Raw genomic sequence first — 16,028 nt, 5'->3', positions numbered from 1 at the left:
CTCATCAGGAAGCTGGCTGACATAAAAGGGTCGTTGCCTTGATTTAGCTCACCAGGGCCTTCCAGGCAAAAAAGCTGCCTTGTGTTTTTAATTAATTTTTGTGGATGTTGGAAGGGAGCAGCGTTTGTCCACGCTTTGTTTGGATTGCAAACCAATTTGTTTGAGACAAAAAAGAAAAAAAAAAAATCAAATTAAAATAAGAATATTTTTTATCTACTCTTCAACTGCAATTGTGTTTTATTTTTAATAATAATAATATGATTATTTAATGTTAATTCTCAACAAATAATATTATACTAAGTGGTTGCTGTTTTTTTTCTATCCACACGATGGCAGCAGACACACCATAATCAAGTGTTTTATGAGCTGAAAGAAACAAACTGTGGCTGCAGTAATATAAATGAACTATATAACGTTTATTAAAATATATAAAAGACAAAATACATATATGCATAATTATACCCATGATGAAATATGCATATACAGTATAATAATTATACAGTAAAATGTGTTTACATATATAGATTTTTTTTTATACATATAGCAAGATATTTTTGCATTAAAACTGGCAGTGGTGATTTTATACTCCCCCCACCCTCGCCCTAACCCCCTCGTTCCCACCCCCCAAACAGGAAACCCCTCAGTCCACATCAGGCCTCCCAGAGGAAGAAGCCTCTGTGAAAAGCTTGAGAGCAGCAGCACCTTTACACCTGAGATCCATGTTTTGGAAAGGTCTCACACAGAACAACACACCTACTCTGACATATAGCTTCTGGGGACGTCAAACCAATAGCATCAGGAGGGAAGGATGTCTCACGTAAAGTTCTCTGATCTGTTCCTTTGTGGCATCTGTACCCTTACTGAACGTGATCGCAGCAGTCCCAGCAGAAAATCTATAAAAACTTTAAACCCGTGCCACACATCTTTTGTTATTACACAATAACTTCAAAAAACACCTTTCCGTTCCAATATCATGAGCCGTCATACTACAGGATTCCCCAGTACATCTAATCTCAGGATATATCTGTATAGCTTGCAAGAAGAGAGTAAAAAGATCCTGGACAGAGTGCGAAACACTCTCGTGGGATGACGTTGAGTCCTTCAGACTGGTGTGGTTGGTTGTGGTTGGTCCTGTACAGCTTGAGTCACTGCACACTGAGCGCGGTCATGTCTGATGGTAATGGTGGTAGTGGTGGTGGTGGTGGTGTTCATGGTGATGGTGGTGCTCATGACGCTGGACCACAGGAACCACAAACCCTGGGCTCCCAGGGGGGCCGGATGCCTGCTCTCTCTCCAGGCTTGGCAGTACAGAGGGCACAGGGGGCTGTTGCTGGGGGTGGGACTGAGGGGATAGCGGGGTTTTGGATGGGGACATGGCCTCTCGGGCTTTTGCCCTCAGGCGTTTGCTGTGACTGTATTGCAAAGGGTGCTGGTGGTGGCCGGAGGGTTGGGTTTGGTGCGGCAAGTGGTACACATCTTGACCCCCATGTCCTGCTGTGTTGCCACTGTGCAGCATGCTTTGCAGAGGCGGGTGGTAGCCGTGACATTTAGTGGATTTGCCACCTCCGCTGCCCCCGTTATTCCCTCCGCCTCCCTTATAGGTTCCTTTGGGAGATTTGACGAACTGTGTGCCCTTGCTTCGAGACTCTGTTGGGTTGTAGCTGTCGCTGATGACTTGTGAGCGCCGCTGGTGAACCACTTGGGTTTCTGGTTCCTGGGAGCGTGAGCGGCTCTGACTCTGGCTCTGGGAGCTGCGAACATGAGCCTCCTGGGGAGGGGTGATTCCTGTGGGACGGGCAAAAGACACAGCGTCAGTAGTTTATAGAAATACGATACATAAAACTTTGAATTTATGTTTTCCCTCAGCATCCCCATAGTATCTTTTTTAACCATTCACTTTAAGAAATCATTTGGTCTGTTTATCCAGGTTTATATATTTAAAATGCATAAAAAATTGAGATGAATAAACTGTAAGAATTTATGTAACAATAGCTCATAGAATTCACCCAACTTACTTAATAAAGTTCATTTAATTACTGTTAATAAATTGTAAGTACTTAAAAAACAATGTTCATCAACATATTTGAAATACATCAAATTTATAACCAGTAATTACATAAACTGATTAAAAAAAAACATAAGGTGAATTAGATTAATTCTGTGAGTCACAGTTACATAAATTCCAAGTCTATTTGATCACTTTGATTTAATTGCATAAATTGTGGGGGTTTTTTGTTAGAATTACTTGACTCCATTGGATGGAAATCTTATATGTAACTGAGATACATAAACCTGACCAAATAGACCAAATAATTTCTTTGAGCGTTGCAATTCGAGTCTACAACAACAACCAAGCTGGAAAACACAATATAAAGACCCTTACCATCAAATCTGGAGGTGTAGTTCTCGATACCAGCCAGGTCCAGGTAATGATTCCTTCTCTCCGTGTTCTCATCCACACAGTAATGCTGACCCTCGCTGGCCGGCACCTCATTGCTCTGCCCTTTGCTGCTAAAAATGAGCCCAACCCTCATGATTAGAAGACTGTTCATTATTTGCACAATTAAACTACAAGAATTATTACAATACACGCAGGTGAGTCTCTCAGCAAAGTATGCTTGGTGTGTACTGACCTGACATAGGAGGACAGCCGCTTGTCAGCTGAACGCCCCTCCTCTTGGTGACAGCGATCTGAAGAGGGAAAGTATGAGAACTCAAAACTCCATACTTTAGCTGTTTTACAGACCCATAACAGGCAAGTCTTTCTTTGTATTTCATGTATTTGGCAAGTCCAGAAATATTTGAAGACTATGAATTGGTTATAGTGAACAGAGGAACAGTCTGAACACAACTATAATTTGTATGTCTCAGTGAAGTTGCAGTTAACATCCACATCTGTCCAGATTCATATGTAGCCATGACAGTAGACAAAGCTTCAAAAAATGGAGGGTGCTGCAATGACACATCTGCAACCCAGCAACACAAAACATTTATACAATCAGCACAGTTTCAAGGTGGGCACTCGAGATTATTGTCACCAATTCTGTATCTGACCAAATGTCTCCCCTTCTGTATCTGAGATATGGAGTCAACTAATGGCCAGAAAAGTGTTTTTGCAGAAAATAATGATGTCACAGTGAAGCTGACCTTTGACCTTTTGGATATAAAATGATCACTTCATTATTTTATCCTACTAGACATTTATATAATTTTTTAAATCATAATTAGTGCATGAATTCTTGAGTTACAGCTAAAAACATGTTTTGTGAGGTCACAGTGACCTTTGACCACCAAAACTAATCAGTTCATTCTTGAGTCAAAGTGGACGTTTGTGCCAAATTTGAGCAAATCCCCTGAAGGTGCTCAGATATCACGTTCACAAGACTGAAGCACGAATATAAAAATGAACAACCCAAAAGCATAGTGCCTCCAGCCACTGCTGTCACCACAAATAGTCATAAGAAGAGATTGCAGTAATAGCTACACTGGTTGACTGCTCACTAAAGACCAGAGCTGCCACTAAGACAAATAAGCACTAAGGATTCTCACCTGTCCCTGTTTCTCTTCTGTGGCACCTGGGCTCTGGAGTGACGGTGAGTTTGACACGCAGAGTCTTGCTCTTATTATGGCAGGAGTGATTCACAGAGGCATCCACCACGTCATAGATGGTGTGCATCAGACTGGACATGTCCTAGAGTGACACATAAAACACAATTAGTACAGTTTGTAGTCGAGAGAATAATACATAAAAAGAGAAGACTGTCAATATTAAGAAGACATGGCACATCAGGGAGCACAGATAGAAGAGAAAAAGGATGAACACACATCTTTTGTAACTTTCCCGCTGTTGTCAAAGTCATAAAGCGTGAAGATCCACTCCTGACGGTTGTCATCCTCCACAGAAACGTCACACTCCAGGTCCTGTGGATACAAACATGGCCACAGTTAATACACATAAACAACTGGAAGGTTTTACGCTACATCTTTTTTTCAAAAATAAGTAAAGACATAATACTTCTACAGTTTGTGAAAGACAAAACAAAGCAGCCTTAATGACAACAGGGGGCAGCAAAGTACATCTTAATGTATGATTTAATGGTCTCAGATGCTGTGTGATTCATAAACTTTTTTCAAAAGGTAATGAGTGTTGTTTTCTTCATACTGCTAGGGTTTTTAGGGAACAAGAGGGATTCGTGAAGCTATTGCCTCTGATCACAATCAAACCTTGCGTGAATGAGCATTTACTTTATCAGCAAATTTACCCACTGCCTTTCCCTGCACAAAAGAAAAAAAGTGTTGGACGCTAAAATTTCGTTTTTTTATGAATCATACATCTTAAGAGGAATGCAGCAGAGGCCAGCTCAAATTCAGGTTTTCAACACATAAACAGATCCCTTCTCAGCAGGATCCATTCAGCTGCATCTCCCTTGTGTTGGGGAAACACAGAGGAATAAGTCAGCATGGCAGGCCCGACCACTATGACCTTGTATTACTACCTTCTTCCAGGAAAAATGAGCGCAACCTCTACTCTCAGTTACAACTTTTTGGCAGTAACTTTGATTCAGATGTATCTAGTAACATGGCCATAATTGGAAAAATAAACATCTGGAATACAGGCCCTGCTGCAGGCACGGTGGAGAGCTGACACTGTGTGAAAGGCAGTGTGCATTTACAAGGGAGGAGACCCCAGGGAGAGAAGCAGCCCTTTATGGTTCTATAATATCTCCTCAGCTCACATAACCAGGAGTGATCACCAAAGGGCAGATCCAAGCCGTTCTTTAAAACACGCAAGTCTAAACATTACAATCTATTTATTCTATTTATTGGTCCCTAAATTCAATCAGGATATGGTCTGGAGCAGTGTCAACATACAGATGTTCTGTGCACAGGGTGAAGGCGTACAGCTGTGACTAGGCTAGAGGTTACACACCATGCATTTATTTTCTAACCTATGTTTAAATCATTTTCACTCACTGGAACACAAAACATGTTTAACACCCAGTTCTCTTGGCTCTTAGTAAATGGCTTCGGAGAGACCTCTTTCTGACCCCAGAAAATCCTGTCCCATAAGGCAACCCTTTAATTTCATTTACCGTCTCTCGCACAATGCTTGAGCCTTTTTTCCAAGTTCAAATTCACAGCCCACCACAGAGCTAACACAGATACAAACCCCCCATTAATAATAGGTAATCTAGAGTTCCAGTTATGGCTCTGTATCATTTAAAAAATTAGGATATTAATACCAATACCAGTAACCTTAAAGTGATACAGATAACAATAGAGTACTTATTTAATACCTTTCTTTTTCTTCTTCATTCGATACCCATTATGTCAGTGGAAGCGTTCAGTTGCTTTAAAAGCAACCAGACATAACAGGCATGTAATATAGTCATACTTTTGAATGTTTTGTTGGCATCTCAGCATGCTGCACTTCCAACTCAGTCAAACACAGCGTGCTCGACTTCTCCACACTACAGAGTGTATGGGTTGTTGCGGCTGCGGTGGTGGGCTGATCACACGTCGCATTAAACCAAAGAACACTTGCAGTGTTTTGGGTTTTTTTTGTCCTAGATCTGGGTACAGAGAGAAGCAAATGCAGGTATTGTTTGACTGGAGGAGTTTCTGCTACTGCTACTTAGTAATGGGTTATTTTCATCAATACCTGCCAGGTTTACTATACAGGAATTGTTGTTTTTGTTTGTAAAAAAGTATCGTCAGGAAAAGAGAAAGTGAAAACCAACCCTAGATTCACTCTGCTGGGCATTTCACCTTGCTATATTTGCATTTTTTCAGCACTGTGTTTGCAATTTTCATCGCTTTCTCTTAGATATGTGCTGCTTACGGTCTGGCACCTGGTTGCTACCTTTTTATAAAGTCCCGACCTCACCTGCAGGCTGTGCCCAGAAACATCCCCAACAACAAAATAAGAAGAAAATAAGACAATACAGGCAGAGGGCAGGGTCTCTGCAGTTGAATACATTGCCACACATTACTAGTGCGTCATTAGTGATGATTAAGAGGGATTTTGTATGAGTCTATACATTTATTTTTCGGAAAATCCTGCATAGTATTCCTTGAAATGAATCAAGTACCAATATCCAGTCCTAGTCCAACACACTGAAGCTGGATGTTTTTGCCAAAGTTGGCTGGACAGGCTCCCTCCAGAAGAACAGGCCCAGGTCAGACATGGAACCCTAGTTTTGCTCCAAGATGAGTCCCTATGCCACCCCGTTGTTGTCTTATTCATGTTATAAAAATGTGTGTTGTACTGTAATTGAGAGTTAAACCACATTACAGCATTACAATGCTGTCAATTTACGTAACTACTTACGTCCAGACTGATGCGTTTCTTCCCCGGAGCTTTGGTCGAGTCTCGAAGTATCTCCCGCTCTCCATCCTCTGAGTGCAGGTACTGCAGGTAGCTCTCACAGCCCTCTGCCTTCTCTGGAGGAAGAACCACTGTCAACACAGGACGACATGTTCAAGTTAGACACAAAAAACTATAGAAAAATTGGGCAACATTTTGTGTGGCTCACTAGCTACACTTCCAAAGAAAATCTTGAACTGGTGACGGTTATCATACCGTGTACATTTGCTTATCTACGGTATTGAAAAAAATGCAACTGAATGGAGAATACTTTAATTTAAAAATGGTTTCAAGTTTCAAATATTTCTGTAATGCTGTAATACCAGCACAGCATGAAATACACCACAATATTTATGAGATGATTATCCTATCCTGGAAATCTCATACTGTCGCAGTCCTACTTGATATTGGATTTGCTACTTTTGTAAATTGAACATGCAAGTGTCTTTAAATAATAAATGCAAACAGTGTTATCACACACATCTCACTGCACCAGTGTTGGGCTTGTTTAATTTATAGAATCATACATACTAATAGCACATACATGCTCATCTGTCATATGAGGTCAGATCTGTTTTCAGCAGCATAAAATATTCAGGTATTATTTCAGCATAAAGCTCATCAATGACTGAGAAGACATCTTTCTCAACCTACCCTCTAGGGGACAGTGTTGATCTGTGAATTGTCCTTCCTTCAGCTCACCATTTGGAAACTCCTGGGACAAGGAGAGAAATAAGGAGGGGGGAAGTGTTAGAGATGTAAGTGAATCTACAGTTCAGACCACAGACACAGAGAAAACAAACAGTTCCAGCTAAAGCATTTCCTACTCAGATGAGAGGAGAAGACTGGAGGCTCCAGCGCGGCCAAACACTTTGAACATCTGCACGCTTATTGTGTTTCACTGTCTGGGACGCAGTGAGCGCAGCCAGAGCCAAGCTTTCAAGATTCCTCCAAGCCCTTCAAACGGACCCCTCACATCCATCAAAAAACCCATAATGCACTTCATCGTCTCAGCTCTCTCTCACTCTTAGCCAACCTGTTTATTCTCATCCTGTTTGACATGGAACCCAGCGAGGAGAGTTTGATGGAAGCAGCCCGGAGTTTAGGGGAAAGATTTTGTTGTATTTCTCATTAAAAAAAGACTTTATGTAAAACAAACCTCACAATGAGCTCTCAGCAACGTGTGTGTATTTATTTTGAATGGAGAATAATTGCCAGATGGAAATTTCCATACAGATAGGATGGGACTGATTAAATACACAATTCCATGGCCATAAAACAAAAGCAGGACAAAGGAGTGGAAGAGGGGGGGGGGGCTGTGCTGTCATATGTGAATAATCTATATCCTGCATAAAACAGAACCACAATGTGTTCACAACCATCCCACACATGTGCTAATGCCGAGGCACACTGAGGCAAAGGCAACAGGGTCTCCATGTGTGTGTGCACACACACACACAGCCATTCTTTAATTACAACTGGATTGTGGAAACAATGAAAATTAAGTGCAGCACAGCCCCTAAACCACAAGTATTTAAACAACAAATGATTCATCTTATTTACGTCATCTCAGTCCTCTAAGCTGCTCCACATACACTTTGAAATAAAATCCCACCAGATTGAATCAAGGGGGCCCAGTGAAACGAGACAAATAAAAAACAGATAGATGCTTGAAAACAAAAGAACTCCATGTACCTTCAACAGAGCCGGGGCTCAAGCAAGAGTCGGAACATCTGCATGCGTTTAGGTGAACGAGCCCCCCTTATTCCCCTTCCCCTTCCCCTCTTTCTCAGAGTAATGACAGCGCCAGGGCCTGTGGTTCTATTTAACAATCTCAGAGCCCGTGATTATTCCTCACTTCAGAGGATGATACCTCCAGCCTGTAATCTGGTCCTGACCTTCACCACTGACGGGGGGAGCCGCTTGAGTCTCAGGGTCATGGCTCGGACACCCCCTGCAAATTGGCCACCGGAGACATTGAGAGAAAACAGCGAAAAGAATGGGAGTATGGGAGTCGGGCCTTGGGGAGAGGGAAACAGGAGAGGGGCAGGAAGTAAGCGGGATGAATAAAAGAGAAAGAACAGAGCAGAGGAAAGAGGGCACAAAGGGGAAAAGGAGGGAAGATAAGAGGAACAAAGATGGGAGAGGAGAGAAGCAGATAAGAGGAGAAGAAGAAGAGGAGGATGTGGTTTGTTAAAGGGGAGATATGGCCTATCTATTGCGTACGCCGGTCCCTGTGAGCTCAGTGGGAGAGGTGGAGGTGTTTTTTTTTTTTTACAGAATCTGGAAGGCTTCTGGGAAAGGTGGAGACAACTGGTACTGCTCCCTGGGCCCCAAACAAGCTGCAGTCTTTAATCACCAAATACACACGCTAGAAAACAGATGAGTGTATGTGTGCATACCCAAGCAAAAACACACACACACACAGTTTCCATCTTTTGTGGTTTCTGCAGCCAAGTTGTTGTTTCCTTTCTGCTCTGGATGCTTTTATCTCCCCTCTTTGTACCTCAGTCCCTTAATGAAGGGCAGTATGTAAGGAAGAGGGAGTTCACACAGACACACTGTTCTGCAGCTCAGAGGAACATCAAAGACAACCATTGATTCTTCTTATCCTCCTTCCCATGAGGGTGCAGAGCAAGGTATGAGCACCTCTAAATGAAAGACAGGATTCAGCGTTAAATATAATGAAACGAGTCAATCAACCAGCTGCCAAAAGTGAATCTCGTCTCTAATTAAAATCCTGATATCAGGAGACGTCTTGCTGAGTGCATGAGGAGGGGACCAGCAGGGCTTGTGTTGAACACATGGCTCTCCCCTCACCACCACCACCACCACCACCACCTCCATGCTCATTACATCCATCGGGGGAGCTAATGAGAGAGCAGGCTGGGTCCGACCGCAGTCTGCAGTTTAACGTCTAAACACATGGCATCTCCATCCACATCGCCCACGGTGTTGGGCTCAAATCTGCCCACCACATGTGTAATTAACTGCTTTCTGGCATCTAGCTGCTCTCATTCTTTCACTATCAGATCACAAACAGCTCTGCAGGGTGCGCAAAATGTGTTAGCATTTTAGAGCAAAGTGTTTTCCACCGGTGGTGTACACCTGAAGCCTGTAATATACACATCTACACAGTGTGTGTGATATTAGGGGAGACAGATGGAAAACTGCATGTGTGGGGTGGACGCTTCGACAAGAATGACAGGGAAATGATAAGGTATTAGATCTCCACTGCCTTTAAAAAAAAGGTGCTTGAAAATATGCACTGACAGTGTTCCATGTAAACAGGTTCTGACTCCCAGGCGCCTTGACATAAGAGACAGAGAGGTGTGTGATGTTTGTTCCTGTTTAATGCAGCAGTTCTGCCAAGCTTCCCTAAAGCCTCAGCCTACTGCCAGACTTTTATGTGGGATAGGGTAACCAGGGGAAGCTTTCATAGCTCCCTACCAGGTGACATCAGACATCCCCCAGCAGTCTCTCTCTCGCTGCCTGCCTACCACCCATCCTCCCGCTGGAAAACACTGCGCATCTTTGTTCTCACATCCCCCCCTTCTATAGCTCACCCCCTAAATATAAGTACACACGCTTCTTTTAGTCCATTCTTCACACGATGCACAAGTGATTTTGAAAATCCCATCTTCAAAAACAGTGGAGGCTAACATGAAGATTGTTTACACAGTTCCTCTGGCCTCGGGGTATGAAATATGGCAACTTGATCAGATGTCTGGATGCGTATCCAAGTACAAACATATGCTAAAAAAACACACAGAATACTCTCTGGATGCTTGTGTGGTTTTCTGAAATACTTCAGATAGCTTATTTTTTTATATAAAAGTGTGATTAGTTTAAAAACAACGTTAGCAGTACAGTAGGTGTGACAACTTTCAATTTATTTCATGTTTGTGTCTCTTCTTTTCGCCTGTGTATCGTACCGTGCAGTTCTTTGTCCAAACCAGACCAACAATTAAATAAAATAGTTATTTCCTTGATTCAAGACACAGAGTGTCTTGGGAGACAAACACTATGCGGCAAACAGTGGGAGTTCTCCAGGATGTACACAGTTTCTAGAAATACAAAAGTCACCTGGAACTGACACTTTGGAGGGCGCCACAGGAAAGCCTTGACGACCACCAGCCAACAAGCATTCCCTCTCCTACCGGCCATAAATTGGGGATGATTGTGGGGTTCCCCGATGATGAAAATGGGGATTGAGTAGAATCAATATAAAGAAAGGAACACCAGTTTGTAAACAAACTGCATACTCTTCACCACAGAATGAAACTGGAGAGGGAGTGGGGCCATTGAGAAATAAAAGCCCTCCATTCCAGAAGAAACCAACCTGGCCTTGACTCAAAACCAGATGTGAGCGGTTACACTGAAGAGAGGCAGAGTAAAAGAGATGAGGGGTGGAGAGAAGGGGGAAGGGGCTGAAAATATGGGGAGCTAAAGAGCGAAGGCCAGTTGCACAACTTCTGTCTCTTCTCTTGCAAGACAGTAAAAGAACAATATGTTGGTCTCCTGGCGGCTGAATGGAAAGCTTTCTCTCCCTCTGGTTCATCAGGCGTCAGTTTTCAGTCCAAGTCGGGGTAATTATGGTGCTCAGAGTCAACAGAGCAGATTGGCCTCAGCTAGTATTGAGTAGCAATATTAAAACAAACAGCATATACTGCTGAGTTGGAGTTAGCCTGCCTAATAATGTCCATCATAATATAAACACAAGCTAAAAGGAGGTTTTAATGATTTGGTTTCTAACAGTGCGCTGTTGTCATGACTAAGCCAAGGACTCTCAATAAGGGTTTGGAGCATTTTCAAGTTCAGCCTCAACCTTACCTTTTCAATCCCTGCCATTACTAGACAGCTAAAATGTGCCTTTGTCCACTAATTAGGGTATGTATGTGCCCTGACATGTCTTTCTATGAATGGAAATGAGATCAGAGCAGAATGCCATCCTGTCATCTGGACCAGCCCCATGTGGCCAAGATGGCCCAGATATGGCCCTTTCAGGGTAGAGGGACTCTCTCTGAGGTCAAACAGGAGGCAAAACCTCTCCCTTGGCAGGACATGAATCACTGGGGCGAAGCCTCTTCGGTCCTAGTATAACAACAGCTGTGGGGAGAGATGAGCATGCTTGCCTGTCTATGTAAGAGCAGCACGTAAACCACTGAAAGTCACCCGCTTGCCTTCAATCAGGAGAGACTATCTCCTAAAGTCTGCACGCTCACCCTCTCACTGATCTTTCTCTCACTTTGATTATGACCTGCTGGATGGCATAAACAAAGATTAGCATCACTGGCTGACCACCCTGCATCTGTCACCGGTGCTGTAATCAGCTTGCCTTCATTAAAGTGGGCTTTGATAGGAGTCTGGTGTAATGGAGTGCCCTCCTCTCAGCTGTCACACAGGCAGCTACTGTAGGGACTTGGAAACCATGTGCTTCATACCAGTGACTGGAATCGCACTCACGAATCTGGGTTAGGCAAATGTGTTGAATTATAGAGGTAGTAGATCATAATCCTGTTAATGTATTTGATCAGTTACTGGAAAGAGAGCAACACAGAGTGGCTGTCATGGTTCAGAAACACAAAAAACTGAAGTTTAAAATGTGTTGCCACACACATGATGATTGCACCACAGAGAGCATGCTGCTTTAATTCTGAGGTAACAGCGCTTGGTGGTGTAATGCAATAGTCTCTGCGTGGACTTAAATATGACCACCGCCATGTGTTTTATGCACTCAAACATTTAATGCTCTGCTCTAACAAAAGTTTAGTCAAATGTGTTCTTTTAGCAGTGAAAAATGTATACTTTATTTTGTTCTGGGATTTTAACAGGTAAAATCATATAAGTCTTTAGAGGTTCATGTCTCAAGTTTACATGTCATGATGAGGCATACTACTTATGAAAAATGAATTAAACTATTTTAACTTACTATGTAAAATAATAGCTTGGTTGCAATCACATGACTATGACGCGTGAAATTCAGATGGAGGGCAGAAGTGATGAATCCATTTACTGCGTGAATTAGAAATAGACGAACGTGACTACATTTAAGGGTTGGATGAATCAGCAGGCAGTAGGTATCATCAGAAAATTGAAACTGCTGTTGGTGTTGGATGTGATCAATACAACTCCCATAACTTGACCAATTTGCCCGGTGTGGACTTGATCGTCATTACAAATTACCCCCCTTCTCCACACCCCCTTACGTTACTAACATTACATGGCGAGCTATTAAAAGCGTATGAGAGTCTGGTCAACTATACTGTAACTATTTTGTGTGCAGTTGGATCCATAACTGACACAACTGCTGTCTTTTTTTGATGGATGAGTACAAATGCTTGAGTATTACTTTATGTCTTTAATTTTTTAGCTCTGCATATGGATGCTGATGTCAGGCTAACATAACTAGCTAACGTAAAATGCTAGCTAACTTTATTTCTCTATTTTTTCAACTCTGCGTATGGATGCTAATGTCAGGCTAACATAACTAGCTAATGTGACTATCAAACATTAGCTAACATTATTTCTTTAATTTTTCAACTCTGCATATGGATGCTGATGTCAAGCTAATGTTACTAGCTAACGTAACTAGTAAACATTAGCTAAGTTTACCTACCAGGCCAACCGTTCCCACGGGTCCTGTGAAAAGTGTTAAAAATCTGGGTTGTGGCTAAAACATGGAGAAGTTGTCACAACACGTTGTAATAACCTAACTTTATTTCTTTAATTTTTCAACTCTGCATATAGGTGTACCGTTGAAATCAGGCTAACGTAACTAGCTAACATAACTAGCAAACGTTAGCTGACTTTAGCCACTATTTTCTACCTACTAGGTCAATCATTCTCAAGGGTTTGGTGAAATGCCATTAAAAATCTGGGTTGTATCTAAAAACACGGAGAAATTGTCACAACATTTTGTAACTGCATCCAACTTGAGGTGTGTTTTTTTTGTTTTTTTTTTAAAGATATTTTTTTGGGCATTTTGCCTTTAATGGACAGGACAGGTAAGCATGAAAGAGGGGGAGAGAGAAGGGGGGATGACATGCAGCAAAAGGCCACAGGCTGGATTTGAATGTGGGCCGCTGCGGCAACAGCCTTGTACATGGGGTGCCTGCTCTACCACTAAGCCACCAACGCCCCACAACATGAGGTGTGTTTAACGCTTTAATGTTTAATCTAAAAAATGTCAGGAAATTGAGAGAAATGCCTGTCACAATTTCCCAGTGTCCAAGGTGACGTCTTTGAATATCTTTTTTTTTTTTGCATAACAGCCCAAAACACAGCAAATGTTTTGCTGAATATGCTAAGTAAACTATTTAAACAAGTATTCCAACCAAGTTATTTATCAATTTATAATCATTTATATATTGCAGCACCAGACTTAAACTAGATGGGACATAAGGAATCAGGATTTCAAACACTCTTACAACTACACACACCCTGACAAACAAGAAAGAAGCGAGTGGACAAAGTGCCGGCATATCAAAGCCAGTGTGGGACAGGCGGTTAGACTCAAACAGGATGTTCCTCTGTTTCTGGCCTCCATGTGAAATTCTGTAAGCTCCCGCGCAGGCCCTTGGCTCTTAAGCCTGGCCAATGGGGAGCGCGCCCAGGCCGATAAAGCTGAGGGGATTTGTTCCACATTCCACGGGCCCTTTAAACAACACAGTGGATCTGAGAATGCCAGGTTGTGGGTGAGGTTGCTGCAACGCCAATCCCATTACAATCTGAAGCAACTCCACCACTAACGTGTAGGTACTCTCCACAAGTGTCAAGCTGAGCAGTATTCGAAACTGATCAGCTGTGATGATGACCTTGTGTAACCAGAGGATTAGTACAACACAAGTCTTCAAACTGGTTGTCAGTTACAGTCAACATGGCTTTGTGCACCTCTCCGCCTTGTCTGCTTCTACTGGGCGAAAAACCATTTCAACACAATCACTCTCACCTGTAAGGGCGCTTTTTGTGTACTATAGTCAGTGTCAGATTTCCAGCTGTCTGTCTTGTATTGAGACGTCAGTTATAATTGCTCTCACCTGTGAGATAACCACCGACACCACTGTTTTCACTCCTCGTGTTGTTAAGCTGAAAGGGATTTGAGTCACAGCTTTGAAAACCAGGCCTGGCAGTTCATAGGGGCGAGGCTCTGTGGTTGGAGGCTGGTGGAACTACAGGCGTTACAGTGCTCCTGTGGGTGACTGAGAAATGTAAACAAACCATGTTGGGGAAGGACAGCTGCGCGCCAGTGTGGAAGAGCAGCAACACTAGCCAAGCTTTACATGTAGAGTGGTTCCCAAAATGTTCTGTCTGATGTACCTCCACAGCCAAATCAGATGAACTCAAGTACTTCTTCATCAACACACTTCTTGTGCCAAATATGTTCTTATGAATGGATTGAAAGGTAAGTGGATCAAAAATCAGCTTGTCAGTGTGTAGGTTGCTTTAGTAAAGCTTGGATTTGTACTGCTGGTGGTAGATGCTCAAACATTTATCAGTTAAGTTTAATTATTTCAACTGTGTACCCATAAGTTTTAGCCAGGGTCTGAACAGTGAAGCCGAAGCAGAAGTGCCTTCAACATGCATTCTTATTAACGGCCAGCAGAAATGAGCTTACGTCTAACTTGATTTATCACCTCATTAACTTTTTTCTAGTGAGCTTATGGTCTCCATTGCTAGTTTCATGTCTCCTCCAACACAACACAGTGTTTATTTTGCAAATTACGGTCCCATTTAGAGTAAAAAAGACGAGAAAGCAGGGTATACTTTAGAGCTTGGCTACATTTTCAGGGACTACTCACTACCATAGTGGTGTCCTCGGGTTCACAGTGGGATCTACCCCCATCTCCTCCAAAGCTCCACCCTCTAAATTAAATAAAGTCACTTTTGGCTTCAAAAATCCAAGATGGCAACAGCCAATTTGCCAAACTCGAGGTTTCAAATTGGTACTCCACAAACCACTGGGTAACGTCATGGTGACTATGTCCACTTCTTTTATACAGTCTGAGGCAGTGGTTCCCAGCTGGTGGGTCACGGTCCAAAAGCTGGTGGGTCACGGTCCAAAAGCTGGTGGCAGGTCAATTATGTTTGGGCCGCAAGTGACTCGCTAACATGTAAAAAACACACTTTATTTTAAAGTACAGTGAATTTCCGGCACAGAGCTTTTATTATTAAATGCTGTTTCCTGCTGTGGAGTGAGTAACTAAAGGACAAATACTTGACAGAGACAGCAAACTAGCTTGATAACATGTCCAATTGCAAGTATGGTGCTGAATGTATTAAACCGTGTGGACCTAATGACTAAGGAGAAATCTGGGCCCTGTGGCTGGACCAGTTGAGAACCACTGGTCTAAGGTCTTAACCATTTCAAATGTTTATTGATTACTTTTAGCTAAGTATCTTAATGTTTTATCCATGCATTTAGCTAAAAATCAACACTACTTCAAAAATGTATATCTTTATTCATATTCACTATTTCATGTATCTATTACTTTTAACATGTTAGCTGCACATTTCAACTTTGCTTGCTTGTTGGCATGTTTTCACTCTCTGTACATTGCAACACGTTGTGACACATGGCTCAGGTTGATAAGCAATTTAAACATTTAATTTGCTGAAGAGCCACACCCATTTTTACTCATATCGGCTGTTTATTTTCCTC

General features: G+C 42.4%; 1 protein-coding gene across 2 annotated transcripts in view; it reads right to left on the bottom strand.

Moving 5' to 3' along the window:
• Positions 1-395: 395 nt before the first annotated feature.
• nkd2b (NKD inhibitor of WNT signaling pathway 2b) overlaps positions 396-16,028 on the bottom strand; it is a 29,621-nt gene continuing 13,988 nt past the window's right edge. The window contains exons 4-10 of one of the 2 annotated variants that reach the window (XM_033639828.2): positions 7,022-7,082; positions 6,332-6,459; positions 3,826-3,921; positions 3,550-3,691; positions 2,634-2,691; positions 2,384-2,511; positions 396-1,785 (exon numbers count right to left, since the gene is read on the bottom strand). In XM_033639828.2, coding sequence (XP_033495719.1) covers positions 1,166-1,785; positions 2,384-2,511; positions 2,634-2,691; positions 3,550-3,691; positions 3,826-3,921; positions 6,332-6,459; positions 7,022-7,082 — 1,233 coding nt within the window. In that variant the 3' untranslated portion in view covers positions 396-1,165. The remainder of the gene's footprint in view (positions 1,786-2,383; positions 2,512-2,633; positions 2,692-3,549; positions 3,692-3,825; positions 3,922-6,331; positions 6,460-7,021; positions 7,083-16,028) is intronic. The other variant, XM_033639829.2, reaches the window with a different exon arrangement.

Source organism: Epinephelus lanceolatus, chromosome 10 (assembly GCF_041903045.1).
Source record: "Epinephelus lanceolatus isolate andai-2023 chromosome 10, ASM4190304v1, whole genome shotgun sequence".
In the NCBI taxonomy this organism is placed as follows: domain Eukaryota; kingdom Metazoa; phylum Chordata; class Actinopteri; order Perciformes; family Serranidae; genus Epinephelus; species Epinephelus lanceolatus.
The sequence above is the reverse complement of the archived record's forward strand: the minus strand, read 5'-3'. Positions and strand labels throughout refer to the sequence as shown.